We start from the raw sequence: 23,700 nt of genomic DNA on the forward strand, positions 1-23,700 counted from the left end.
GGAAAAGAAGAGATTTTCCAGGAGAAGGAAGAAGAGATTTTCCGGGGGAAAGAAGAGATTTTCCAGGGGGAAAGAAGAGATTTTCCAGGGGGAAAGAAGAGAGCTCCAGGGATGCAGTGCAATCGCTCTGTCAGGCCCTTTACTGGATCTGATTTTTAATTTGCCTTTACCTGGTCAGCAGATGGAGCTCAAAGCCTCAGGTTCCGACACAGGTGTGCCAGGAGCCCCCCCCTCACCTTTCCCCAAAAATCCTGGATGGAAATCAATCCAGCCCTGTAGGAAAGGGAGAGAAAGCTCCCACAAGCCAGGCAGAGCTGCCACTGGCACCTTTGTGTCCTTCGTTACAACAATAACAAAGCAAACTAAATCAAAGTGACGGGGTTTTCCAAGTGGCCCAGCCCAAGTTCCTTCGGCCCTCTGCCACATTAACCACGTCACCTGTCGCTTTTTATTGAGGTCTGATCAGCAATTTCAGGAATTTTGCACTTGACTGTGGTGCCGGCATGGTTCGGCATCCCTGAATAAACAGCCACCGGCTGCTGGTCTCTCTCTTAGATAAGGATTTCCTGGTGTCCCGGTGGTTTCCTTTGCAAAGGAAAGGAGAAAACCAGGGGAAGCCAACAGCTGCTCTCCAGGGATTTCCAGATCTTTTGGATTAAAAAAAAAAAAAAAAACAAAAAAACCCAACCAAAACCCACAAAATTTGTCAAGTTCACCCAATCACTTTTCCCAAGGAGCCAAATTTACTGATTTGTCCTGGCTGCCCCACGATGTCCCGCGGGGTTTTAGGGGAATGTGAATTAGGGTGTAATGGCAGCTTTAAGGGCTGGGTGGGGGTTTTTAATGGGAAAACAAGGAATTATCAGCTGGGATGAAAAGCAGACTTTTCATCCACCACTCCTCTCAGGTAAATCTTTGCTGGAAAGAACTGCAGGAATTTTTGCTCCAATTCCCAGAAATTTATTTAAAATTGTCCGTGATTAATCGCCGCAGCGAGTCTTAGGGGGGAATTCAGATTATCTGGCACGGGCAGCAACGGCAAATAATTCTCTTTGCCAAAAAGTGGCACTTTGGGTGCTCTGGAAATCTGCAGGGAGGGAAGGTGGGAATTCAGGGCATGGGGTTTCATTAGCAGGGAATTTTCATTTCATTCTGGCGTCAGCCTACAAGAGGGACGCCTTCCACTGTCCCAGGCTGCTCCAAGTGTCCAACCTGGCCTTGGTCAGCGTGTGATTTAATAGATGATATTTAATATGTTTTATTTTTAGGAGGAATCCTGTCCCTGTGCAGCCACAGCAGCACCGAGCTCTGTTCAGTGCCCCAAACACAACCCCGGAGTGCTCGGCTCTGCTCCAGCAAAGCTTCCCACAAAGCCACCCAAGTCCCACCCAAATCCCCCCAAATTCCACCCAAAATTTCCCCTAAATCCCCCCAAATCCCACCCAAATCTCCCCAAAATTCCCCCCAAATCCCCCACAAATTTCCCCTAAATCCCACCAAAATTTCCCCTAAATCCCACCCAAATTCACCCCAAATCCCACCCAAATCCCCCCAAAATTCCCCCCAAATCTCCCCAAAATTTTCCCCAAATCCCACCAAAATTTCCCCTAAATCCCACCCAAATTCCCCCCAAATTCCCCCCAAATCCCACATGGATCCACCACCCTGAGCTCTCTGCTACAATTTTATTTCTCACCTGGGATTCCCCATCAAGGATCCGGCTCTGAGCTAATAAAAAACTCTAATAATGGAGAAATAAAACCTAATCATCTCTAAATAAGTAAAACTCAACAATATATAAACCAAAACCTAATCCATTCTAAACAAGTAAAGCCTAAGAATAAATAAACCCAAACCTGATCAATTCTAAATAAACAAATGAGGCCTAATAATGAATGAAACCGAACCAAGTAGAAGCAAATAAAACCTAATAATAAATAAATAAACAGACCCCAATCGATTCTAAATAAATAAAACTTAGTCATACATAAACCAAAACCAAATGAATTCTAAATAAACAAACGAGACCTAATAATAAATAAATAAAACATAACCAATTAGAAACAAATTAATCCTAATTAAAAAAATAAATAAATAAATCCCAATTAATTCTAAACAAATAAAACTCAATAATATATAAAACAAAACCTAATCAAATCTAAATAAGTAAAACCTAATAATAAATGAATAAAACCTATTATAAACAATAATAAACCTATACAAATTAATTCTAAACAAATAAAACCTAATAAAGAAACGAACAAACCCTGGTCAAACCTAAATAAATAAAATCCAATAACAAATGAAACCTAATCAATTCTTAATACATAAAGCCTAACGATGAATAAATAAACCCTAATCAATTAGAAATAAATCAATCCCAATAATAAGTAAACAAGCCCTAATCAATTCTAAAAAATAAACAAAACCTAATAATAAATAAATAAAATCTAATCAGATGGCAAAGAAATAAATAAGCCCCAAATAATAAATAAAACCGAATAAATGATAAATAAATAAAACCAAATAATAAAGAAATAAAGCCCAAACAATTATAAATACATAGATCCCAATAACAAACTTGATAAATAAACCAACAAAACCTAATAATAAACAAATAAAACCTAACCAGTTATAAGTAAATCCTAATAATAAATGAATAAAGCCTAAGCAAATATAAATACATAAACAAGTGAGCCCTAAGAATAACAAAGCCCAGTCAGAGAACCCATTCCAAAGGCAGAAATCCTGGGACGGCGCCAGCACAGGGTCCAGCCTCGGCAAACCGTCCCCAGCGGAGTCCTTGACTCAATCCCAGGGCACAAAACTTCTGGAAAATTCTGTCCCATCACCCTCCCCTGCCCTGCGGGAACCCCGGGCACGCAGAATTCCAGCCTTTGGAACTGGCAGGCACCGAGCCCCAGGCAAACACTGCATCGCACCTGAGCCGTGGAAAAGGCTCCCAAAATGGAGTGACAGCTCTGGGATTGTGGCTGTGGGGTTTGGATAGAAGGGTGTGATAGCACAGGGTGGGAAACTCAGAGCTGGAGGGTTTAGAATACAGGAATATGGAGAGAAAGCAGGATGGAGGGTTTAGGGCAGAGGCTGAGTCCTTCTTTTTCACCTTCTTCTCCATGCTCTGGGTGGGGGTTTGGAATGGGGTAGAAAAGTCCCCACTGCGGGCCAGGGGGGGTTGGTTATTGGGTTAAAAGTCAAAATAATTCAGGTGTCATTTCTTAATTGGACAGTTTATCCGTAAAAGAGATAAGAGACAGAGCCATTTTCCGCCTTGTTAGCTAGGAGCGCTGTGGGACTCACCTCTCGTGAGACAAGAACTAAAAAACATCAGAGTCCAAATAGGAGATATGGTCTGCAGCGTTGAATCCCGACTCTGGCAAAAAGAAGATAAAATGTTACAGGGGCTGGGAGCTGGGGTTGAATTTATCCCACAAACCCCAGCAGGGATGGGGTCTCTGGTGACACAGACGCCCAGTTTGAGGCATTGCCCTGCAATTTCAACACCCACAGTGAGAAATCCAAGTTGACCCGGGGCACTTGACAGGATTCCATCACGAGCAGCACAGATTCAGGGAAGAGAATCACGGAATTCCGGAACCATCCGGGCTGGGAGGGACCTCCAAGCTCGTCTTGTTGGGAATATCTTGAACACAAGGAAAAGGAAACCCCCCCAAGGGCCGCATTCCTCAGAAATGCCTTGGAACTGAACAAATCCATGGAATTACAATTCCTTTATGGGCTGAGATGAAGAGGTCTGTGGACTGTAACATTCGGGGCAAATCCTTTTTCCAGTATTTCTGGATCCACCTGAAAAATCAGAATGAGGCTGCCTTGGGTATTTAGGAACTTAATTTTCCCGTTTAAATACTTGATACTAAAATCATTATCATCGTTATCATTATTGTAGTTATTGCTATTATTATTATTATTATTATTTCCATATTAGATATTTAAATACCGATTGAATCAAGGAGTTTTCCCAACTCACTCTTCTGCTTTTGCTGCTTCGGAAAAGAGCTGGTACAAGGTTTTCTACAGGCACACTTAGAGCAGAAAATACCATAAGAATAAGAATAAATATCCATTCATTAGCATCCTTTTTGGTTCTGCATTCCAGAGGAAAATGGGGATTGCCTGTGAATTATCCTTGCCTGAATTCTCTTTCCTCTTTCAGGAACATTCACTGGCTGCTTTGCTTAAAATCTGGCAGTGAAATCCTTCCCGCGAATGAACTTCTGCGCAAACCATGCCATTAATTCAGCGCCTGTCTCATTTAGACGGGATACCCCATTGTCTCCCTCACATCGGGGTTTTCCAGGAAGGACAGCTCCTCGTGGGAACTTCCCAGGGATCCACAGGGCCAGCTCCCATGGCACCACACCAAGAACACACAGCACCCAGAGAGGGATAAGAAGCAAATGTGCAAAATTTATTATGTTCTTCAATGAACACAGGGATAGAAAATTTATAAAATTAGGAGATATCTTCAAAATTAAAAAACGAGGATACATAAACACCAAGAGTTCCTAGTCAGAACAAAAACCAGCAGCCCGTGGGATGCTCAAACCCAGCTGACTCCAGAGCAGGTTCTTCATAAAAAAATAAGGTACTTAAAAAAAAAAAACCAAAAACAATTACTCTGGAAGACAGCGGAGTCAGCGTGGAAAACATGGAATATGGCAACTGAAATGTTACTGCAGCACACCCTGATTGTCCAAAGAAAAGTCTGCTGGCAAAACAGGACTGAGCTGGGAAAGCTCCGAGCGCCCAGCTCGGCCCTCTGCTAAAGGCACTCCCTGAATTCCACTGAGAGCTCCAGAATGAGTTTGGAGACACCCTAAAGCTCATCCCAAGGCAGCCCTGCCATGGCACGGACACCTCCCACTGTCCCAGGCTGCTCCAAGCCCCGGTGTCCAACCCGGGACACTCCGGGGACAGGGAGTGAGGCATGGGACAAGGCCTGGGAGCATCCCCAGCCACGTCCAGGAGGAACCCCGGGAGGAATCATCAGGGATTCCATCAGGAATCCGTGAGGAACCCCGTGAGGAATCCCATCCTCCTCACCGCTGCTCCTCTTGCTCCCTCTGGCACCGTCAGCTCTGGACCCGCTGAGCCGAGCGCAGGGAGGTGGCGGAGAAAGCGACAATTGCACAGGGTTGTGCCCGGCAGGGATTTCCTCTGGCTCTGTAAACACCGCGAGCAGCTCCACACACGGGAGCAGCTCTGCTGGAGCAGGGAGGTTCTGCTCTCCAGCTTCAAGTAGAGAAGTGCCCAAAGCTGCCCCTGGGGCACAGGGCCAGCCCCGGCTGGGGGGGACACTGGGGACATCGCCCCAGCCAGGGCAGCTCTGGGAACACAAACCCAGCCACCCCAAAGGTCACAGTGTCCCCTCGGGATCCCAAAGGTCACAGTGTCCCCTCGGGATCCCAAAGGTCACAGTGTCCTCCCAGGATCCCAAAGGTCACAGTGTCCCCCCATGATCCCAAAGGTCACAGTGTCCCATTCAGGATCCCAAAGGTCACAGTGTCCCCCCATGATCCCAAAGGTCACAGTGTCCTCCCAGGATCCCAAAGGTCACAGTGTCCCCCCCAGGATCCCAAAGGTCACAGTGTCCCCCCATGATCCCAAAGGTCACGGTGTCCCATTCATGATCCCAAAGGTCACAGTGTCCCATTCAGGATCCCAAAGGTCACAGTGTCCCCCCATGATCCCAAAGGTCACAGCATCCCATTCAGGATTCCAAAGGTCACAGTGTCCCCCCATGATCCCAAAGGTCACAGTGTCCCCCCATGATCCCAAAGGTCACAGTGTCCTCCCATGATCCCAAAGGTCACAGTGTCCCATTCAGGATCCCAAAGGTCACAGTGTCCCCCCATGATCCCAAAGGTCACAGTGTCCCATTCAGGATCCCAAAGGTCACAGTGTCCCCCCATGATCCCAAAGGTCACAGTGTCCCATTCATGATCCCAAAGGTCACAGTGTCCCCCCATGATCCCAAAGGTCACAGCATCCCATTCAGGATCCCAAAGGTCACAGTGTCCCCCCATGATCCCAAAGGTCACAGTGTCCCATTCAGGATCCCAAAGGTCACAGTGTCCCCCCAGGATCCCAAAGGTCACAGTGTCCCATTCAGGATCCCAAAGGTCACAGTGTCCCCCCAGGATCCCAAAGGTCACAGTGTCCCCCCATGATCCCAAAGGTCACAGTGTCCCCCCATGATCCCAAAGGTCACAGTGTCCCCCCAGGATCCCAAAGGTCACAGTGTCCCCCCATGATCCCAAAGGTCACAGCATCCCATTCAGGATCCCAAAGGTCACAGTGTCCCATTCATGATCCCAAAGGTCACAGTGTCCCCTCATGATCCCAAAGGTCACAGTGTCCCATTCAGGATCCCAAAGGTCACAGTGTCCCCTCATGATCCCAAAGGTCACAGTGTCCCATTCAGGATCCCAAAGGTCACAGTGTCCCCTCATGATCCCAAAGGTCACAGTGTCCCATTCAGGATCCCAAAGGTCACAGTGTCCCCTCATGATCCCAAAGGTCACAGTGTCCCATTCAGGATCCCAAAGGTCACAGTGTCCCATTCATGATCCCAAAGGTCACAGTGTCCCCCCATGATCCCAAAGGTCACGGTGTCCCCTCCGGCTGGGATTTCCATCACAAAGAGGTCCGAAGTGTTTGTGAAGTTGACAACCCCACAGAAGAGTTGTGCTTTCCCACAGTTACATGGTTTCCTTTTCCAGTGTTTCTTTGGATCCCTTGCTCCCAGAAGAGTTGTTGTCGTTGGAGTAATTCCCAGAGTCCCGACTGCTGGGTGCGGAATGTTTGTAGTCTGTGAGGTCGATTTCATTTCCCTCCTCCGTGATCACGGATTCAATGACGCAGCAATTTTCCACTGGCTCCTCGGCAGCTGACAGGTAAGGGCTGCCGAAGGGCTGCGCTCCAAATCCCTGCGGACAGAAGCACAAAGCGCCAAGAGATGAGCATTCATAAATAATAATTATACACCGATTTAAATAATTCAATTCTGATTCCGCTGAACACCACACTCACACAAATGTGAGTTATCAGATTTTTTCCCGTGCAGGTGCTGAGGCCCTGGCACAGCTGTGGCTGCCCCTGGATCCCTGGCAGTGCCCAAGGCCAGGCTGGACACTGGGGACACTGGGAGGTGTCCCTGCCGTGGCAGGGGTGGCACTGGGTGGGCTTTAAGGTCCCTCCCAACCCAATCCAGCCTGGGGTTCCATGCTCACGTTGAGCAGCATTGTGTGGTTTTCCACCCCTAACTCACCACTTGTTTCCCTAAATTCACCAACTCACAATTAGGATGAAGTTTATTTCACACAATCCCCAAATCCCTGAGGCTGGAAAATCCCTCCCAGCCCAGGGAGTCCCACCCTGTCCCCAGCCCGGAGCTCTGAGTGCCACCTCCAGGTGCCACCTGCAGGGACGGGCACTCCAAAGCTCCCTGGGCAGCCCCTGCCAAGGCCTGAGCACCCTTTCCATGGGGAAATTCCTGCTGCTGGCCAAGCTGAGCCTCCCCTGGGCCAGCCCGAGGCCGTTCCCTCTCCTCCTGTCCCTGTTCCCCGGGACAGATCCCAGCCCCCATCCTGGCTGCACCCACAGAATCCAGCACTAAAGGGTGACTCCAAGATTTCCTCTCAGCCCTTTTCCTGCTCTCAGCTGTCGAATCACCACAGAACTGCAACATTCCACGGATTAGAGCCTGAGGAGGCCACACAAGAATTAAAAGCAATTCCAGGTGTGGAGGTTTCCAAGAAGCTGAGTAAGGAGCGAGAGGTCAGAGCTCACCTCGATGTTCAGCGGGGGCTGGCAGGAGGGGAAGAACACGTATTTGATTTTGTTGTAGGCTTGGTAGAGCACAAAAACGAGAGGGGTGGCCACCAGCAGGACAACCAGCAGGGCACTCATGAAAATCCCAAAAATGATCAGAGGCAAACGTGAACCTGAAATTGGGAATCAAAAAAACGTGCGGTCAAGGACTGCAGCGCCAGAGAAATTCAAGCGCAGCTCCAAATGTGCTGCAGAATTTATCCAACGGTTCGACGTGTCCACATCACCCAGGGAAAAGTCATGCTGTGCCAATAATCTGAGATAATTTTGCTTAAAGAAGCCACAAAATATTTTCCAATGTGAGAACAGAGTCACCGAGGTGGGAAGAGACCTCCAAGTGGATCCAGTCCCACAGTTTTACAAGTTGTGAGTTGTATAGTATTTTTAGTTGACAAATTAAAAAATGGCTCTTTTTTATTTTAAATAAAGCTTTTTAAGGATAAACTGTTTAATTAAGAAATGAGACTTAAACTATTTTTACTTTTAACCTAACAACTAATTACTCGTGGCCTGCAATGTCGATTTTTGGTCTGACTTGAAGGCACTGCTTGGGTTTAAAGAGATTCCTTGAAATAGCAGGATAAGGGGAAGAGAAAAAGGAAAAAAAGAATCTAAATATGTCTACTTTGAGAAAACACACCCCCAAAGCAGTTTACACTAATAAACCTAAAGTACCTAGGGAAATAGATTAAAATAGTTATTTTATTCAGGTAAAAAGCAGCATTTGGCTCTATTTAGGCTTGATACGACACAGCAGTGAGGACCACAAGAAGAATGAATAATGACTGAACCCTGAACGTGAGCCAGGCATTGCTGCCATCCCATTTTTTTAGCTTTCAGGCAGTTTGAAGAGTCAGAAATATTCACAGTGTTAACGAAGTTTTATGTGGCCAATTATCTTCCCCGTGATTTTTTCCTCCTGTTCCGAGTGGGTGCGATCCCCCCCCTCTCCCTTTGCACCCAGAGGAGCTTCCAGCCCTAACAAATCTGATTTACCTCCTCACTCTTCAGCCCACGAGACTCACCCCCAGAAGGACTACGAGAGACTCAAGGATAGAACTCCTCTGAAAATGTGGAATTTAGCGATTCCTTGCCAAGCTGCAGGACTGGGGAGCGAAGCTCTCTGCCCAGCCAGTGCTGCCAGGAGTTTTGAGGCGCGATTTCCCAGGGGAAGGGAAAGAATTCCAGCTGCAGAGGGGCGGGAATTGCCAGGCTGTGCCCACCTGCAGGGGTGTGGATGCATTCCTGCTGGCTGTAGGCACTGCTCTTGTTGTAGGGCTCAGACAAGGCCTGGACTTTGACGCAGTACAGCGTGGAGGGGGACACATCGGGGACCACGGCTATGGTCTGCTTCACCTCCTTCTGCTTCACCTCCTCCTGGGAAAAGCAGGAAAGGGAAAAGAACAGGAGGGATCAGATCACACGGACAGCACGGGCATCTCCAGCAGTGACTCTGGGAAACGTCAGGCATTGCTGTAATCCCACAACCAGCACGGCTGGGGAGACTTCCCAGCTCATCCACCACCTCCACGTGCCTCTGGAACGCTTCCAGGAATTCCAGCACCTCCCCGGGCACCCAGATCCAATAAAATCAACAAACCAACCCCTCAGCTCCTAAGCAAAACCCAGCAAACACCTCCTGGGCGAGAACCAAGTGATCCCCCCATTCTGAAATGTCCCAATTCCAAGATTTCAGGAAGCTCCCTCCTGTTGCAGTTTGCTTCCTTCTCTTCTTCCCCCCTTTCACCAATTCCTGGGAAACACTTCACTCTCAGAAGTATTTAAAGAACATGATAAGAGCCATTAAAATGTCAGCTAAAAGCATGCAGGGCTTCAGTGCTGGATGAACATTTTCCATCACATTGCACACAGCCACATCCTTGGAAATTGAGATTTTAACCCATCACTGGGAGATAAAAATCACAGTGATCAGATTTCTGGAGGAGCTGCATAAAAATCTCAACCACTGGGTGATAAAAGTCACAGTGATCATGTTTTTGACAGAATCTTTCAGGAAAAAAAACAAAAACAAACCATTAATTGAGGGTTTTTTGAGACTGATACAGCTGTGCTGGAAAGGAGCTCCTCAGGAGGAACTGACCCTCAGGATTTAAGTCAGAATCAATTTTACATGGTATTTCATTAGTTCACACCTCCTTATCTGAGGAATCCTTCCAGTAGAGGATCCTGTAGGACAAGTCATAATAGTCCCTCATGACTTCATCCTCAGGTCCTCCCGGAGGAGAAATAGTGATGTGGAGCAAAGTGTCACTGAGGTCCAGCCTTACGCCAGGAGGGCCAATCCCATCTGAAAACAAGAAGATAAGGAATTAAAATCCAACTGAAAAAACGCAGCTGAAAACATTGCACCAAATACTGCCAGTGAAACCCACGACAATTCTTAAGAAACACAAAGTCAGAAGTATAATTTCAGAGTTTCATCCAGAATATCGAGTCCTGAGGAAGATTTCAGTTCTGCACCAAATACTCTCAGTGAAATCCACGACACTTCTTAAGAAACACAAAGTTAGAAGTATAATTTCAGAGTTTCATCCAGAATATCGAGTCCTGAGGAAGATTTCAATTATTTTCACTATACTCCTGTGACATGCCCCCTCCTGTCAGCTCACAAAGACTTTTGGCACGAGTTTGCTGAGCGAGGGAACACTCCAGGGAGCAATTTTCCTTACTTGTTTTCAGAGGATCCACTTTGATTTCCCTGGAGAGGCAGGATTTGTTGTGTGCCCTGGCCTGCACCCTGAGGTAATAAAAGCCAGTGGTGGTGATGATGGAGGAGAAGTTGCAGCAGGTGCTGGTGATGTTGTCACAGCCGGGGACACTGTGCCACTTGTCCGAGTAATCATCATTGAGCTTCTTCTGGAACCCACTGCAAGACACAACCCAAGAGTTTGGCTGTCAGCTCCAAGAACTCCTCGGGATTTGTGTTTGTTCCTGCTGCACTTGGCTCACTTCGGGGCAAAAAACAAAAAGCCTCTGTATTGATTAAAAAAAGAAATAAAAATATATCAGCGTTTTAATATGAGGCATCTCTGAGTGGAGGAATGAAGATAAAAAGGGCCAGGAGATACAAATCAGGGCTTTGAGGCTCAGCAGGGAGAATGAAATGTTGTGAAAATCCAAGGGAAAAGTTCTCACGTAGCTCAGTGCTGTCCACTGTTTTCCTGCCATGCCAAAAGAATTCCCAAGGAATGCCGGGGGGGATCCCTCCTCTTCACCGAGGTGCTGGCCACAATGTTTGTGCAACAGCTGGGGATTGAGACACAGCTTTATGGAACCGCTTCTAAATGGGAGGGTTTGCATGTGATTCGGTGGGGTTTTATGGGATGTGCTGGGGGCTTAATGGCATTTTATGGCATTAATTTATGATACAAGGTGGGTTTTATCTGATTTTATGTGACCCGGTGTTTTAGCCCGTGAGTTGATGGGGTTTGAAGTGACACAAGGGTTGTTTCACCTGACATGAGGGGGTTTTTATATGACTCGATGGCTTTTTTATGTGACACAAGATTTTTCTTTTATGTGACACATTTTTTTATGTGATACAACATTTTTTTTATGTGACACAACATTTTTTTTTTAATGTGACACAACATTATTTTTTTTTAATGTGATACAATGTGTTTTTGATGTGCTACCTTGGGTTTTCTCCCCCACTTGAGCCTGGCCAGAAGAAAATCCAAGCTGCTGACAACTGAAACCTCCAATAAATGAATTTTTGCTCACTTTTACTCACCTAATTTCTCCATATTCAAAAAGCCACTAAGCAATTCAAGCTTCCCAGCTTTACAGATGTCCCTCAGCGTTTAGGAATCCCTCCCATCAGGGGCTGAACACCCCCAAAAGCAGCCCAGCGCCCTGAAATTCCAGGCTCAGATGTCACAGGGAATTCTTTTCACAGCAACGGGCCAATTCCCACCCAAAGCCACCAAATATTTCGTTTTAACTTCTGGGAAATACTTGCAGAACAGAAGAAATGGGATTTGAAACGGGAGTGGCTGAACTCACTAGAGGTACTGCACGTTGTAGTTCACCTCCTGATTCTCCTGGTTACTCCAGAGCAGCTGGAATTTCATGTTCAAAGCCAGGACACTCAGGTCGGCGGCACACAGGGGGTCAGTCACTGCTCAGGGGGAAAAAGGAAAGCCAAAGTTACCCAAAAAACTTCACGGTATGGACAGGGAATGGGCATTTCTCATGAAAACAGGAGGATTGCTCATTATAAAGATTGCAAGGCTGTGATATGTAAAGCATCCTATCAAGGCTTTAATTCAAAAATCAGCTAAAAATCAATGCAGACAAAAAAATTAGAGTACACTAAAATTGAGAGGAGCAGAAATAAACTGGTTTGGGAGTAACATGAGGAGAGAAATGTATGAAATACACATCTGTATTTATTGTGCATTTCAAATTTTCTTTTTTGTTTTTAATATTTTATTACAATACGAACGTGGCAACTATTTCAATTTTTTATTGAAATAATTAAAACTTGCATGCATCAAGCTGCATGCACGCTTTAACTATTTTAATGCATAAAATATTAACACGTGTATCCTAATATTTTATTAAGATTCACACGTATTAGTTAATTTAATACTTTTTAAATATACATGCATTATTTTAATATTCGTTAAAGACACAGATGTGTAGTGATTCACGTACTTGGTGTATAATTTTCATTTACCATCAATTACTCACATTTTGATGAACCATCAACTGATTATGGTGCACCACCCCTGTCCAATCTAATATTTGGCTTTCCACAGTTATTTTTTTCCTAAAATAAACCTCTGAAAGCAACTGCACAGCAGAGAAAATAATTTAATTTTACACAACAAGGCGGCAAACTGCCCCCTCAAAGCCTTTCCTCTGCAGCTGTAACAATCAATTCACCAAGGATTATATAAAACCAGTAATTTTGTTTTAAGCTCAGCTCAACTTTCTGTGCATTCCTTGCGTGCCAAGTGTCCCAGAGACTTTTGTGGGTTTTTTTTTTTTCCTCCTGATTCAGTCACTGATTCAGAGTTCTCCAAAACACACAAAGAAGGTTTTGTTCCAAATTAATGTCAAAATTCGCCTCAAGGCAAAACCCTTTTTGGTACTATTAAAACTCTACCAAAACTTGACACATTTGATGCTGATTGAGAAGGGTTAATGTATATAATATATATATTTTTTATCCCAAAAAAGAGGAGAAATTTGGCCCTTCTCCCTATTTCTGTTGCTCCACAACAACTGACTGTGTGCCAGCTGAACTGAAGTGATGATTTGCAGACAACCTGATTTCCTGGGTACCTTTCTGGGTGGTTTTCACACAGCTGGTGGGGCTGAACAAGCCCTCCTTTCCCTCCATGGGGAGATTGGCCTGAACCTTGAAGCAATAGGTGCTGTCTGGGGCAAGATCATCGACGGTGTCCACAGGGAAAATGTTTTTCCTCTGCAGCTGGGGAAAAAACCACAAAAAACAAACACAAAAAGCCTGTGAGGGCAACTGTGCCTGCCCAGGAACACTTTAAAATGATCATTTTGCAGGGTTTCAGCACATTTTTATGATACCCCACCAAAAAAAAAGGTGAAATAGAGAGAGAAGGACAGCGTTTGAGCTGGAGAAATCCTGAAAGGGAAGTTTCCAGTTTTGAGACACGAATTTTAAAAGAACTAAGGGTTTTAGAGAAGAGAACGAAGAATTTTGAGATTTTAGCTAAAGGTGGGCTGTGCTGGAATTTAATTAGAGTAGATAGATAGATAGGCCTTGCTAGAATTAATTAGGATAGATAGATAGATAGATAGATAGACAGACAGATAGGCTTTGCTACAAATAATGAAGAGTTAATAATTAGTTAAAAGAAGGGGGATTTAAGATAGTTATCCTGGATCTCAGTAACTAATTGCTTATCATTCTTATGGTTTGTTTCTTTTTTTTTTTAGCTGTGCTTATAATGAGAAATGGCGAAACTGATAAATAGAACTAAAAGAACACTGACAGCTGCAAGTTTTTACATCTGGAAACCCATTCAAAAGTCATGGAGGGAGGAAACTGGAGTTCTCCCAGAGCTCAGTTTGTGCTGTCATCTGTTAAAGAAGTTAAAAGTTCAGGATGAGGAAGACTCACCCTGCTTCCTCTTTTTACAAGGCCTCCCCATAAAAAGGATCCAATTCAGGGAGCAAACCACACATGCTTAATTAGCCTGTTCAGCTAATTACCATACGAGGCAGAGAACAGGAGGTGTTGGTGTTCTGAGTGTGTATTTGTATTTTGGATACTCAAGACTTCTGTAAATAAGAAGACTCTAGAATTACTTGTAACTTTGCAGTGGGTATTAGAGGATTGATTACCCCACAGAGCTGCCCAGGGTAAAATTAAACACGGACTTTCTAACCCTAAACTGTTAGAGGGTCTTTTGTCCATCATGGTGAGGAATCCATACTAGAGCAATATCCGTATTTAACCAATGAGTTCAGTTCAGGCAGTGACTGACAGGCAGGAACACTTTGGGCCCCTTTGCCAGGGAAGTGGGGAGGGATTTGGCACGGCCAGGAATTCACCCCTCAGACATTCCAAAACGAACCAGGACATTCCCACCCCTCATCACCCAAACCCTCCTCTGTCCTCTGCCACCTCCCTGCTTTTGCTTTCCCAGACTTTGTGGTGGCTGCCCACACACAGCTTGTACTTACGGGCTTTCTGCTCCTTTGATGTGTAATCCCAAAATCCCAGAGGTGGGAAGAGCCCCTCAGGATCACCCAGTGCCACCCCAGCAGCACCAGCAGCACCCCAAAACCTGTCCCCAAGGGCCACCTCCAGACTCCTCCGGGACAATCCCAGTGACTCCAAACCTCCCTGGGCAGCTCACCCCAAGGCCTGACCACTCTGTGAGAGGAAAAAAAGTTCCTAATTCCTGATCTGCCCCTCCCCTGGTGCGATTTGAGGCCATTTCCTCTCCTCCTGTCCCTGCCCCTCCTGGCAGGGAGCTGTGGATCCTTTTCTCCAGGCTCAGCCCCTTTCCCAGCTCCCTCAGGAATTCTCCAGCCCTCTCCCAGCTCCTTTCCCTTCCCTGGACACGTTCCAGCCCCTCCAGTCCCTTCTGAAGTGATGGCTCTGATCTGATCCCCCAAAGGAACACAGATTGCCCTTCAATCCCTGCCCCAATTAAGGTGACACCCATTTCCCCAGAAAAGATAAAAAAGGAAGAGTTTCTCCCCTGCTGTTCACAGGAGAGCTCTGGGTGCTCTGCAGGACACACATAATGCCTTGGGAACCAGTCCACAATGACAACACCTCAAAAAAAAATTAAAATCCCTGGATCAGGGCAATCCCAACAAAACAATCCCATAGTAAGAACAAAATCATCCCACCAAGGAAAAAACCAGCTCGCCCAACTTTCAAACCACACAGGAGCAGTGACACAGTGACAGAACCAGGCAATTCCATCTCAGAGCGTGAATTAAAGTCCATCTCTGGCACTTCTGGTGAGGTTAAATAACAAAAAAAGAAGTGCTCATACCTGAGCATGTGATGAGTTTTCCCAGAAGACCAGGTTGTATTTAAAACTCAGATCATCAATCCACATTTTTTTCCTCTGGTTTGCTTCTGGAGGAGAAACCTTCACTCTTATGACTCCATTTGTGGACTGCAATTCCAGTCCTGGTGGACCAATCTGGGCTGCAAAGACGGAAAGGAAAAAGAAGTTAAACATTGTCTACTTTGAGGAATTATACCCCAAAAGCAGCTTACACTAATAAACCTAAAATATCTGCCTGTGCTATTTTATTTTTAATTCTTTTGACCGTTCACTTACAGAATCTTCAGTTTTCATGACTCACGTAGTTTCTAAAAGAAATTTAACCTCACAACCAACTACCATCACCTGGTTCTAAAAGCAGTTAAAATGAAATATGACCGGCAAATGTTTTCCCAAAAAATCTGTTTAAATCATTCTACAACCTGCAAGGGAATAGACTTAGCTGAGTCCAATAAATCCAGCATCACAGGAGGGCTTCAGTACCACGCTGGAACTGCTGAAAAGCCCCAAACTTCCTGAGAAAGGGCTCTTGGAGGAAACTGGTCTATGGAATAGGGTGGAATGGGATGGGCTTTAAGGCCCCTCCCAGTCCAGGCCAGTCTGGGATTCTACAAAAATCTCCTGTCAGAAATTATTCTCCAAGAAATAATCTGGGAAAACACTGAGTGAGAGGAACTTCAGTCAGGAAACCAGCTCCACTTGGAAAAGTTTTCCCTTTCCAGAAAAGGCAGAATCGCAGCATTCCTGCAGATGCTCCTGTTGGGAAAGCCACCCTGTCCTGCTGTTACCAGCAGTGGAAACCACACGTGGTTTTTGCACAATCCCTAATCCCAGACTGCTTTGGGAAGGACCTTAAAGCTCATCCCATCCCACCCCTGCCATGGCAGGGACACCTCCCACTGTCCCCAGTGTCCAGCCTGGCCTCGGGCACTGCCAGGGATCCAGGGGCAGCCACAGCTGCTCTGGGAATTCCATCCCCACCCTGCCAGGGAACAATTCCTGATTCCCAGGATCCCATCAAACCCTACTCTGAAGCCATTCCCTGTGTCCTGTCCCTCCATCCCTTGTCCCCAGTCCCTGTGCAGCTCTCCTGGAGCCCCTTCAGGCCCTGCCAGGGGCTCGGAGCTCTCCCTGGAGCACCCCCAGCTCTCCCAGCCCGGCTCCAGCCCTGGATCAGCTCCGTGCCTCCTCTGGGCTCTCTCCAGCAGCTCCCGGTGCTGCTGTTGGCTCTCAGGGCTGGATTCTCTGCAGGCGGGGTGTCCCCGGAGCAGGGTGAGGAGCAGAACCCTGCCCACAGCCATCCCCGGCATCCCCATCCGAGCTCGTACCGAGGTGTTCGGGCACCATCTCCAGGGGCTGTGACCACGGCGACAGGTGTGGCCCCGCCCGGGCCCGCACCCGCACGTAGTGGGTGTCGTAGTACTCGGAGACGGCCGAGGAGAAGTCACAGCCCGCGGCGGACACGGCCTGGCAGCCCGGCAGCTCCCGCCAGCCCCCGGCCTCCAGCTGCGGCCTGCGGGACACACAACAACACCGGGGATCAGCAACACCCTCGGGATAAACAGCCCGCGAGCAGCAACCCCACGGGACGGACACCCCGGGAGAAACAACAGCCCAGGAGAAACAACAGCCCGGGAGAAACAACAGCCCGGGAGAAACAACAGCCCGGGAGGAACAACAGCCCCGGGAGAAACAACAGCCCCGGGAGAAACAACAGCCCCGGAGAAACAACAGCCCCGGGAGAAACAACAGCCCCGGGAGAAACAACAGCCCCCGGAGAAACAACAGCCCCCGGAGAAACAACAGCCCCTGGAGAAACAACAGCCCGGGAGAAACAACAGCCCGGGAGAAACAACAGCCCGGGAGAAACAACAGCCCCGGGAGAAACAACAGCCCCGGGAGGAACAACAGCCCCGGGAGAAACAACAGCCCCGGGAGGAACAACAGCCCCGGGAGGAACAACAGCCCCGGGAGAAACAACAGCCCGGGAGGAACAACAGCCCCGGGAGAAACAACAGCCCCGGAGAAACAACAGCCCCGGAGAAACAACAGCCCCGGAGAAACAACAGCCCCGGGAGAAACACCCTCAGGATATACAACACCCCCAGGACAAATAACATTCCAGGATAAACAACACCCCAGGATAAACAACACCCCAGGAGAAACAACAGCCCAGGAGAAACAACAGCCCAGGATCAATACCGTGGGATGAACAACACCCCCAGGATAAACACCCCAGGATAAACAACAGCCCCAGGATCAACAACACCCCAGGATAAACAACACCCCAGGATAAACAACACCCCAGGATCAACACCCCAGGATCAACACCCCAGGATGAACAACACCCTGGAATACACAACAGCCTCGGGTTAAACAACAGCCCCAGGATGAAGACCCCAAGATCAAAAACACCCCAGGATAAACAGGCTGGGAACAACACCCCGGGTTAAACAACAGCCGAGGATAAAGACTCCAGGATAAACAACACCCTGGGATGAACAACACCCCCAAGATAAACAACACCCCCAGATAAACAGCCCAGGATCGATACCCTGGGATAAACAACACCCTGGGATGAACACCCCCAGGATAAACAACAGCCCCGGGAGAAACACACCCCCAGGATAAATTCAACCCACAGTTAGAGCCCAGCAATGATTCTTCTTCTCTTTTTAACTTCAAGGAACATCACTCCTTTCCACGCCGCTTTGTCACCAGTGCAACCAGTGTAACCTCTTCCAAACTACCCTACGACTGCCAGAACACAGAGTCACATCCTCAGGGTTACTGTATTTATATTTCCTAAAGTCTGGCAAAGATTTTATCGTTCGCTGGAAGAAGTTTCCAAGTCTTGACGAAAGCGGTTAAAGGAGCATGAAACGGGCAGAAAGTGCACTGATTGTAACGCGAGCCAGGAATGCAAATTAAGGGGAAATGAAACCACGGAGGTGAAAAGTGGAGCTCGGCAATAATCAGGTTTCTCAGCAGCTCTTTTTCAATCAGCACGCATCCATACCTCGGTAAAGAAAGAGATTTACGGAGGCATTTAAAATGTCCTGGCCAGAAGAAGGAGGCACAGACTTGAGGCAATAATTGTTTGTCCTCGTCTCCTACCTTTTCTTTCAGACCAATCTGACTTTTTTTTACTTTTTAATAAATCAACTTTCAAAGCAGCTGTTCTCATCTACATATTGGAAAAGAAGAATTGTTTTTTTTAAAATCCAAAATCCCGGACTGGCTGGGTTTAAATCCACAACCCTAGACTGCTCAGAATTTCAGTAATTTTACCTCAGAAATATTTTTCAGTCTTTATTTGTCAGGAAAGTGTCCCACAGTGCCTGTGCTAATGTGTGCAGAAGGACCAGGACGTGGGACAATTGAAGGAAACCAAGCAAATATTTAAGAATAAATCTTAAAATTGTTTCATCTGGGCATTAAACCTGCAGCTGAGAGATGTGGGTTAATGAGCCCTGAGAAATGAGGTAAAAGTTATCCTGAAAATTCCCTCAAATCCTCCGTGTGTGGCCACAATTAAAGACACCAAACAAACCAGAGAAGAACGAAATAAGTTCAGATTTATTTCTAATTCTAAGTGTGCCAGTAAATCTCCCGCAAGAACCCCTCTGGTGTGATAAATAATGTGATTTTTTTTGTCACTCACCACTGGAATTCTGCTGAAAAGGTCACATTGGGCTCAGTCCCCTTGTAGTCCCAGCTCAGAGTGAAATTGGTGTTCACCACGTGCACCTGCACGTTCTCTGGGCTCTGCAGGCTGCTCTGGCCTAGGGGAAACAACCAAGGAGAGAAATGAAATAAATAAAATAAAATAAAATAAAATAAAATAAAATAAAATAAAATAAAATAAAATACAAAATAAAAATAATGTATTACAATAAAAAGAAAAGCAAATATTAGGATAAAATTAAAATTCAATATTAAGATAAAATAACGTATTACAATAAAAAGAAAATATCAGGATAAAATTAAAATTAAATATTAAAAATTAATGCATTACAAGAAAAAGAAAAACAAATATCAGGATAGAATTAAAATTAAATATTAAAAAATTCATGTATTACAATAAAAAGAAAAGAAAATATTAAGACAATATTAAAATTCAATATTAATATAAAATAAAGTATTACAATAAAAAGAAAAGAAAATATCAGGGTAAAATTAAAATTAAATGTTAAGACACAGTTCTACAACAAAAAGCAAATAAAAAGATTTATTCCCACAAGGCAGGAGGTTGTTGCTCTTCTGACAAAGACAAACCCAGAGAATGCCAAAGGACATTTGCTGGGAAAATGAGAGAACAAAGGAAAACCCAGATTTTTTTCCCAGATATTTATCCAAGGAACAGCCGCAATTCGGCCCAAAACCTTGTGACAGCAAGGGCCCGCTGGCCCAGGCTGATACAACCACTTCTTCATTTCAATCACTACAGTAATACACTACAAATACAAATCACCGCAGTGTCTTTGTTTGCGTTTTCTCCCCGGCTCCAAGAGCAGGGTGGTAAAAGACACCCAAAGCTGTGGTTTTTTGGGAAAAAAAAACCCCAGGAAAATGACCCTCAACACAACCCACGGCCCAGAGGAAGCTGAAGGGCGGCAGCAATCCTTTAAGCCTTTCTCCAGAGGCAAATTTCCAGCTCCCTGAAGGAATCGTTTTCTTGTTCTCTTTTGCATTCAGCTGGCTTGAATCAGCGTAAAAAAAAAAACCAACAAACCAAACAAGCCACAATAACCTGGCTGAGACGAACGAATGGAAGGCAAATTTACATCAGCCGCGACCTAATTCTTTCCTGCAGATCAGCACTGCCGCGCCGCTGACACCTTCGGGGTTTTCTGAAAACACCCAACAGAAGCACGGGGTGTCATTTCTGTGGAGAAGTTTCATTTTTAGCAGGTCTGGATGTTTTAACCCTCCTCTCTCTGCCTGTTCAATACCACTTGTTTCCCGCAGCGTTGAGCCAGTTTCTCAGGAGACTTCAGGCAGGAATTTGGGATCCAGCCATGCCACGTGTTTCCCTCTTTCCAGTGGGTTTTGCGCTTGTTTCCTTAAATTCATTCCACAAGCCATTGGTTTCCCAAGGAACAGCTGTGCAGGAAGGAAGGGGCAGACTCGGTGACGTTTAATCAGCAGGGGGAGTTTTGTGATTTAGGCAGTAACTTGCTATGCAAAGAAAACCCTAAAAATCGACACTTCTTCCTGGCTTATTTTATTACTGAATAAAAGCCAGACATTTAAAACTAACTCCAAGTTTGTCCACTTGAGCACGATGACACTTTGGTTCAGAGGAACTACGATAAGGGATTAGACTCGTGCGCAAAGAAGAGATTAAAGACCAGAAACGCTTTTAGCACCAAATAAACTTCCAATAAACAAAATTCCAATTAACAAAACCAACCCCAGACTGTTCCAATACGGGGAAAAAAAAATCGCCGCTTTCTTCAGGAGACGTCCAGCAATACCGTCAGTAAACGATGGCCGAAACCCACGGTGATTATGTAATAAAATCCATTCACCAGCAGAAGACAGAGAGAAAAGGCAACACAGCAAACCCGGGGGCGAGGGGAAGCCCCAGGGAGGCGCACGATGCTCGAGGCTTACGACACCCCCGGCTGCAAACGCCGACGGAAAATTTCGGTCAACACTTCGGCAGCAGGAGGAGGAGGAGGCTCCTCCCATGTGACACCAGGAAAGGCTCTGGAGAACTCTGGAGAACCTCAGGGCCGGAGCTTCACCCCGGAGCGGCAGCACAGGGAGCAGCTGCGCTCGGCACGGGGGAAGGGGAGAGCTCGGAGCTGGCGCTCGGGATTCCAGCGTTAAACCACCCACGGGCTGGGATCGCAGAGCCCAGCCAGGCTGCTCCAAGCCCCAGCGTCCACCCTGGCCTCGGGCACTGCCAGGGATCCAGGGCCTGCCCGCCCTGCCAGGGAACAATTCCTGATTCGCGGGATCCCACCCAGCCCTGCCGTGGGCAGTCCAAAACCACTGTCCCAGGTCCCGTCAGTCACTCTCTGCCTGCACCAACAGCCCCCCCGCCCTCCCCCGTGATGCCTCACAATGCTTCCGCTTTGAGCAACAGGTTTTGGGCAACAGCTGTTGTTTGTTTTTGCTGTGTAAGGGCAAAAGACAAGGCACAAGCTCCCAAACCCCCCCACCCTGCCATTCTCCCTCTCATTTCCTCATTTATCCTTTAGGCTCGGCCAAGAACTGTGACTTCCAAGCCAAACAACGGGAATTCCAAGCTGTTCGTCCCAACCGCTACAATCCACCGGGAACAGAGTGCGCAGGGGCATGGGGGGGACAGGACACAGGGAACGGCTTCCCAGGGCCAGAGGGCAGGGCTGGGTGGGATCCTGGGAATCAGGAATTGTCCCCTGGCAGGGCGGGCAGGCCCTGGCACAGCTGTGGCTGCCCCTGGACCCCTGGCAGTGCCCGAGGCCAGCTTGGACACTGGGGACAGTGGGAGGTGTCCCAGCCGTGGCAGGGGTGGCACTGGGTGGGCTTTAGGGTCCCTCCCTACCCAAACCCTGCCGTGATTCCAGGAAAACCCCGGAAACACGACAGATCCTCACCGACACCGCTACCCCGCCCCGCATCCCCGCAGAGAGCGGCACCGCAGCGGGACCCGCTCCCCCCGCGCCCCGGGAAGGGCTCGGCACCCCTTCTCCAGCCCACCCCGACCACACCCGCAGCAGCCCCGCTCCCTGAGCGCCGCCGGGACCCACCTGCGCAGGGCAGCGGCACCGCCGCCACGGCCACGAGCAGGAGCAGGGGCAGGGGCAGCAAGGCCGGCAGCCAGCGCCCGCCCGGCGCCCACAGCTCCTCCGTCCATCCATCCCCGGGCTCCACCGGCTCCTCCGTCCATCCATCCCCGGGCTCCACCGGCTCCTCCGTCCATCCATCCCCGGGCTCCACCGCCTCCTCCGTCCATCCATCCCCGGGCTCCACCGGCTCCTCCGTCCATCCATCCCCGGGCTCCACCGGCTCCTCCGTCCATCCATCCCCGGGCTCCACCGGCTCCTCCGTCCATCCATCCCCGGGCTCCACCGCCTCCTCCGACCATCCATCCCAGGACCCCTCCACCTCCGCCATCCACCCGTAACCGGACTCCGGCATGCAGGGCAGCGCTGCCGGAAGTTCCGGCGCCGGCGCCTGCGCGGGAGCGGCCGGGACGCTGTGAGGGCGGGGAGGGCTGTGTGAGGGCGGGGTTAGGATAATGTGAGGGCGGGGTTAGGATAATGTGAGGGCGGGGTTAGGATAATGTGAGGGCGGGGTTAGGGTAATATGAGGGCGGGGTTAGGATAATGTCAGGGCGGGGTTAGGATAATGTAAGGGCGGGGTTAGGATAATGTGAGGGCGGGGTTAGGATAATGTGAGGGCGGGGTTAGGATAATGTCAGGGCCGGGTTAGGATAAGGGCAGGATTAGGATAAGGGCGGGGTTAGGATAAGAGCAGGGCGGGGTTAGGATAATGTCAGGGCGGGTTAGGATAAGGGCAGGATTAGGATAAGGGCGGGGTTAGGATAAGAGCAGGGCGGGGTTAGGATAATGTCAGGGCGGGTTAGGATAAGGGCAGGGTTAGGATAAGGGCGGGGTTAGGATAAGGGAAGGGCGGGGTTAGGATAATGTGGGGGGCGGGTTAGGATAATATCAGGGCCGGGTTAGGATAATGTCAGGGCCGGGTTAGGATAAGGGCGGGGTTAGGATAAGGGCAGGGTTAGGATAAGGGCAGGGTTAGGATCAGGGCAGGGCGGTGGTGAGGGGCTGTGTGAGGGGCTGTGTGAGGGGCAGTGTTATAAATGCATATTGTAAAGCCGGCTTTTCGCAAATATTGGAATGGATGCTATATGCAATCGTGCTCTATGGTGTTTGGTTGATGGAGTTTAGGAAGGCGATGAGTGTATTTTCTCATTGTGGCACAGTGTGAGTAGTGGAAAGACTGGGTTTTTTTTTTTCTTTGTAATGTCTAGACTGACCAAAGCCAAAAATTATGGGAGAGAGGTCGTCACCTTATAGCCCTACATGAAGGCTGCTGGATTTCTGGTTTTTTTATCAAAATAAAAACAGCCAAGACCCATGTTACCAGACACAGTGGAGACACCCACAAATAAATCTTTCAAAGAAGATCTTGGGGAACCTTGAATCAAAAAAAAGAGAGTGTTTTAATATCTATTGAATACGTGAAACAGCAATCCTTAAAACACTGTAATTGAAAGAGAAAGGTGAGGCACCCCAGCTAGAATCTTTTATGTCTCCACATTGTCTGTTCT

The 23,700-nt window shown here is 47.7% G+C and overlaps 1 protein-coding gene and 1 long non-coding RNA gene across 2 annotated transcripts; both read right to left on the bottom strand.

Moving 5' to 3' along the window:
- Positions 1–1,645: 1,645 nt before the first annotated feature.
- LOC136285711 (uncharacterized) lies at positions 1,646–6,300 on the bottom strand. The gene is made up of 4 exons (XR_010719515.1): positions 3,977–6,300; positions 3,527–3,825; positions 3,319–3,391; positions 1,646–1,741 (listed from the first exon to the last, which is right to left on the bottom strand). It is a non-coding gene; the product is annotated as an uncharacterized lncRNA (long non-coding RNA).
- A 13-nt stretch (positions 6,301–6,313) lies between these two features.
- Positions 6,314–22,539, bottom strand: IFNAR1 (interferon alpha and beta receptor subunit 1). Its single transcript, XM_066177217.1, has 11 exons — positions 22,157–22,539; positions 19,078–19,198; positions 16,742–16,926; positions 15,396–15,553; positions 13,186–13,333; positions 11,899–12,013; positions 10,563–10,759; positions 10,026–10,180; positions 9,096–9,249; positions 7,831–7,985; positions 6,314–6,968 (listed from the first exon to the last, which is right to left on the bottom strand). Exons 1-11 carry the CDS (start codon positions 22,521–22,523, stop codon positions 6,741–6,743), a joined length of 1,983 nt encoding a protein of 660 aa, XP_066033314.1. The 5' UTR covers positions 22,524–22,539; the 3' UTR covers positions 6,314–6,740.
- Positions 22,540–23,700: the final 1,161 nt, after the last annotated feature.

Source organism: Chamaea fasciata, unplaced genomic scaffold (genome assembly GCF_029207755.1).
Source record: "Chamaea fasciata isolate MVZ Bird 193981 ecotype frontalis unplaced genomic scaffold, bChaFas1.0.hap1 SCAF_2, whole genome shotgun sequence".
Classification (NCBI taxonomy): domain Eukaryota; kingdom Metazoa; phylum Chordata; class Aves; order Passeriformes; family Sylviidae; genus Chamaea; species Chamaea fasciata.

Excerpts from the sequence above, each read along its gene's own strand:
- IFNAR1 (XM_066177217.1), bottom strand. The coding sequence starts at position 22,523 with ATGGCGGAGGTGGAGGGGTCCTGGGATGGATGGTCGGAGGAGGCGGTG. Across the intron at positions 16,927-19,077 it reads TTTTCAGCAGAATTCCAGTG|GCCGCAGCTGGAGGCCGGGG; the intron begins GTGAGTGACAAA and ends TGTGTCCCGCAG. Across the intron at positions 10,760-11,898 it reads TACAACGTGCAGTACCTCTA|TGGGTTCCAGAAGAAGCTCA; the intron begins GTGAGTTCAGCC and ends TGTGTCTTGCAG.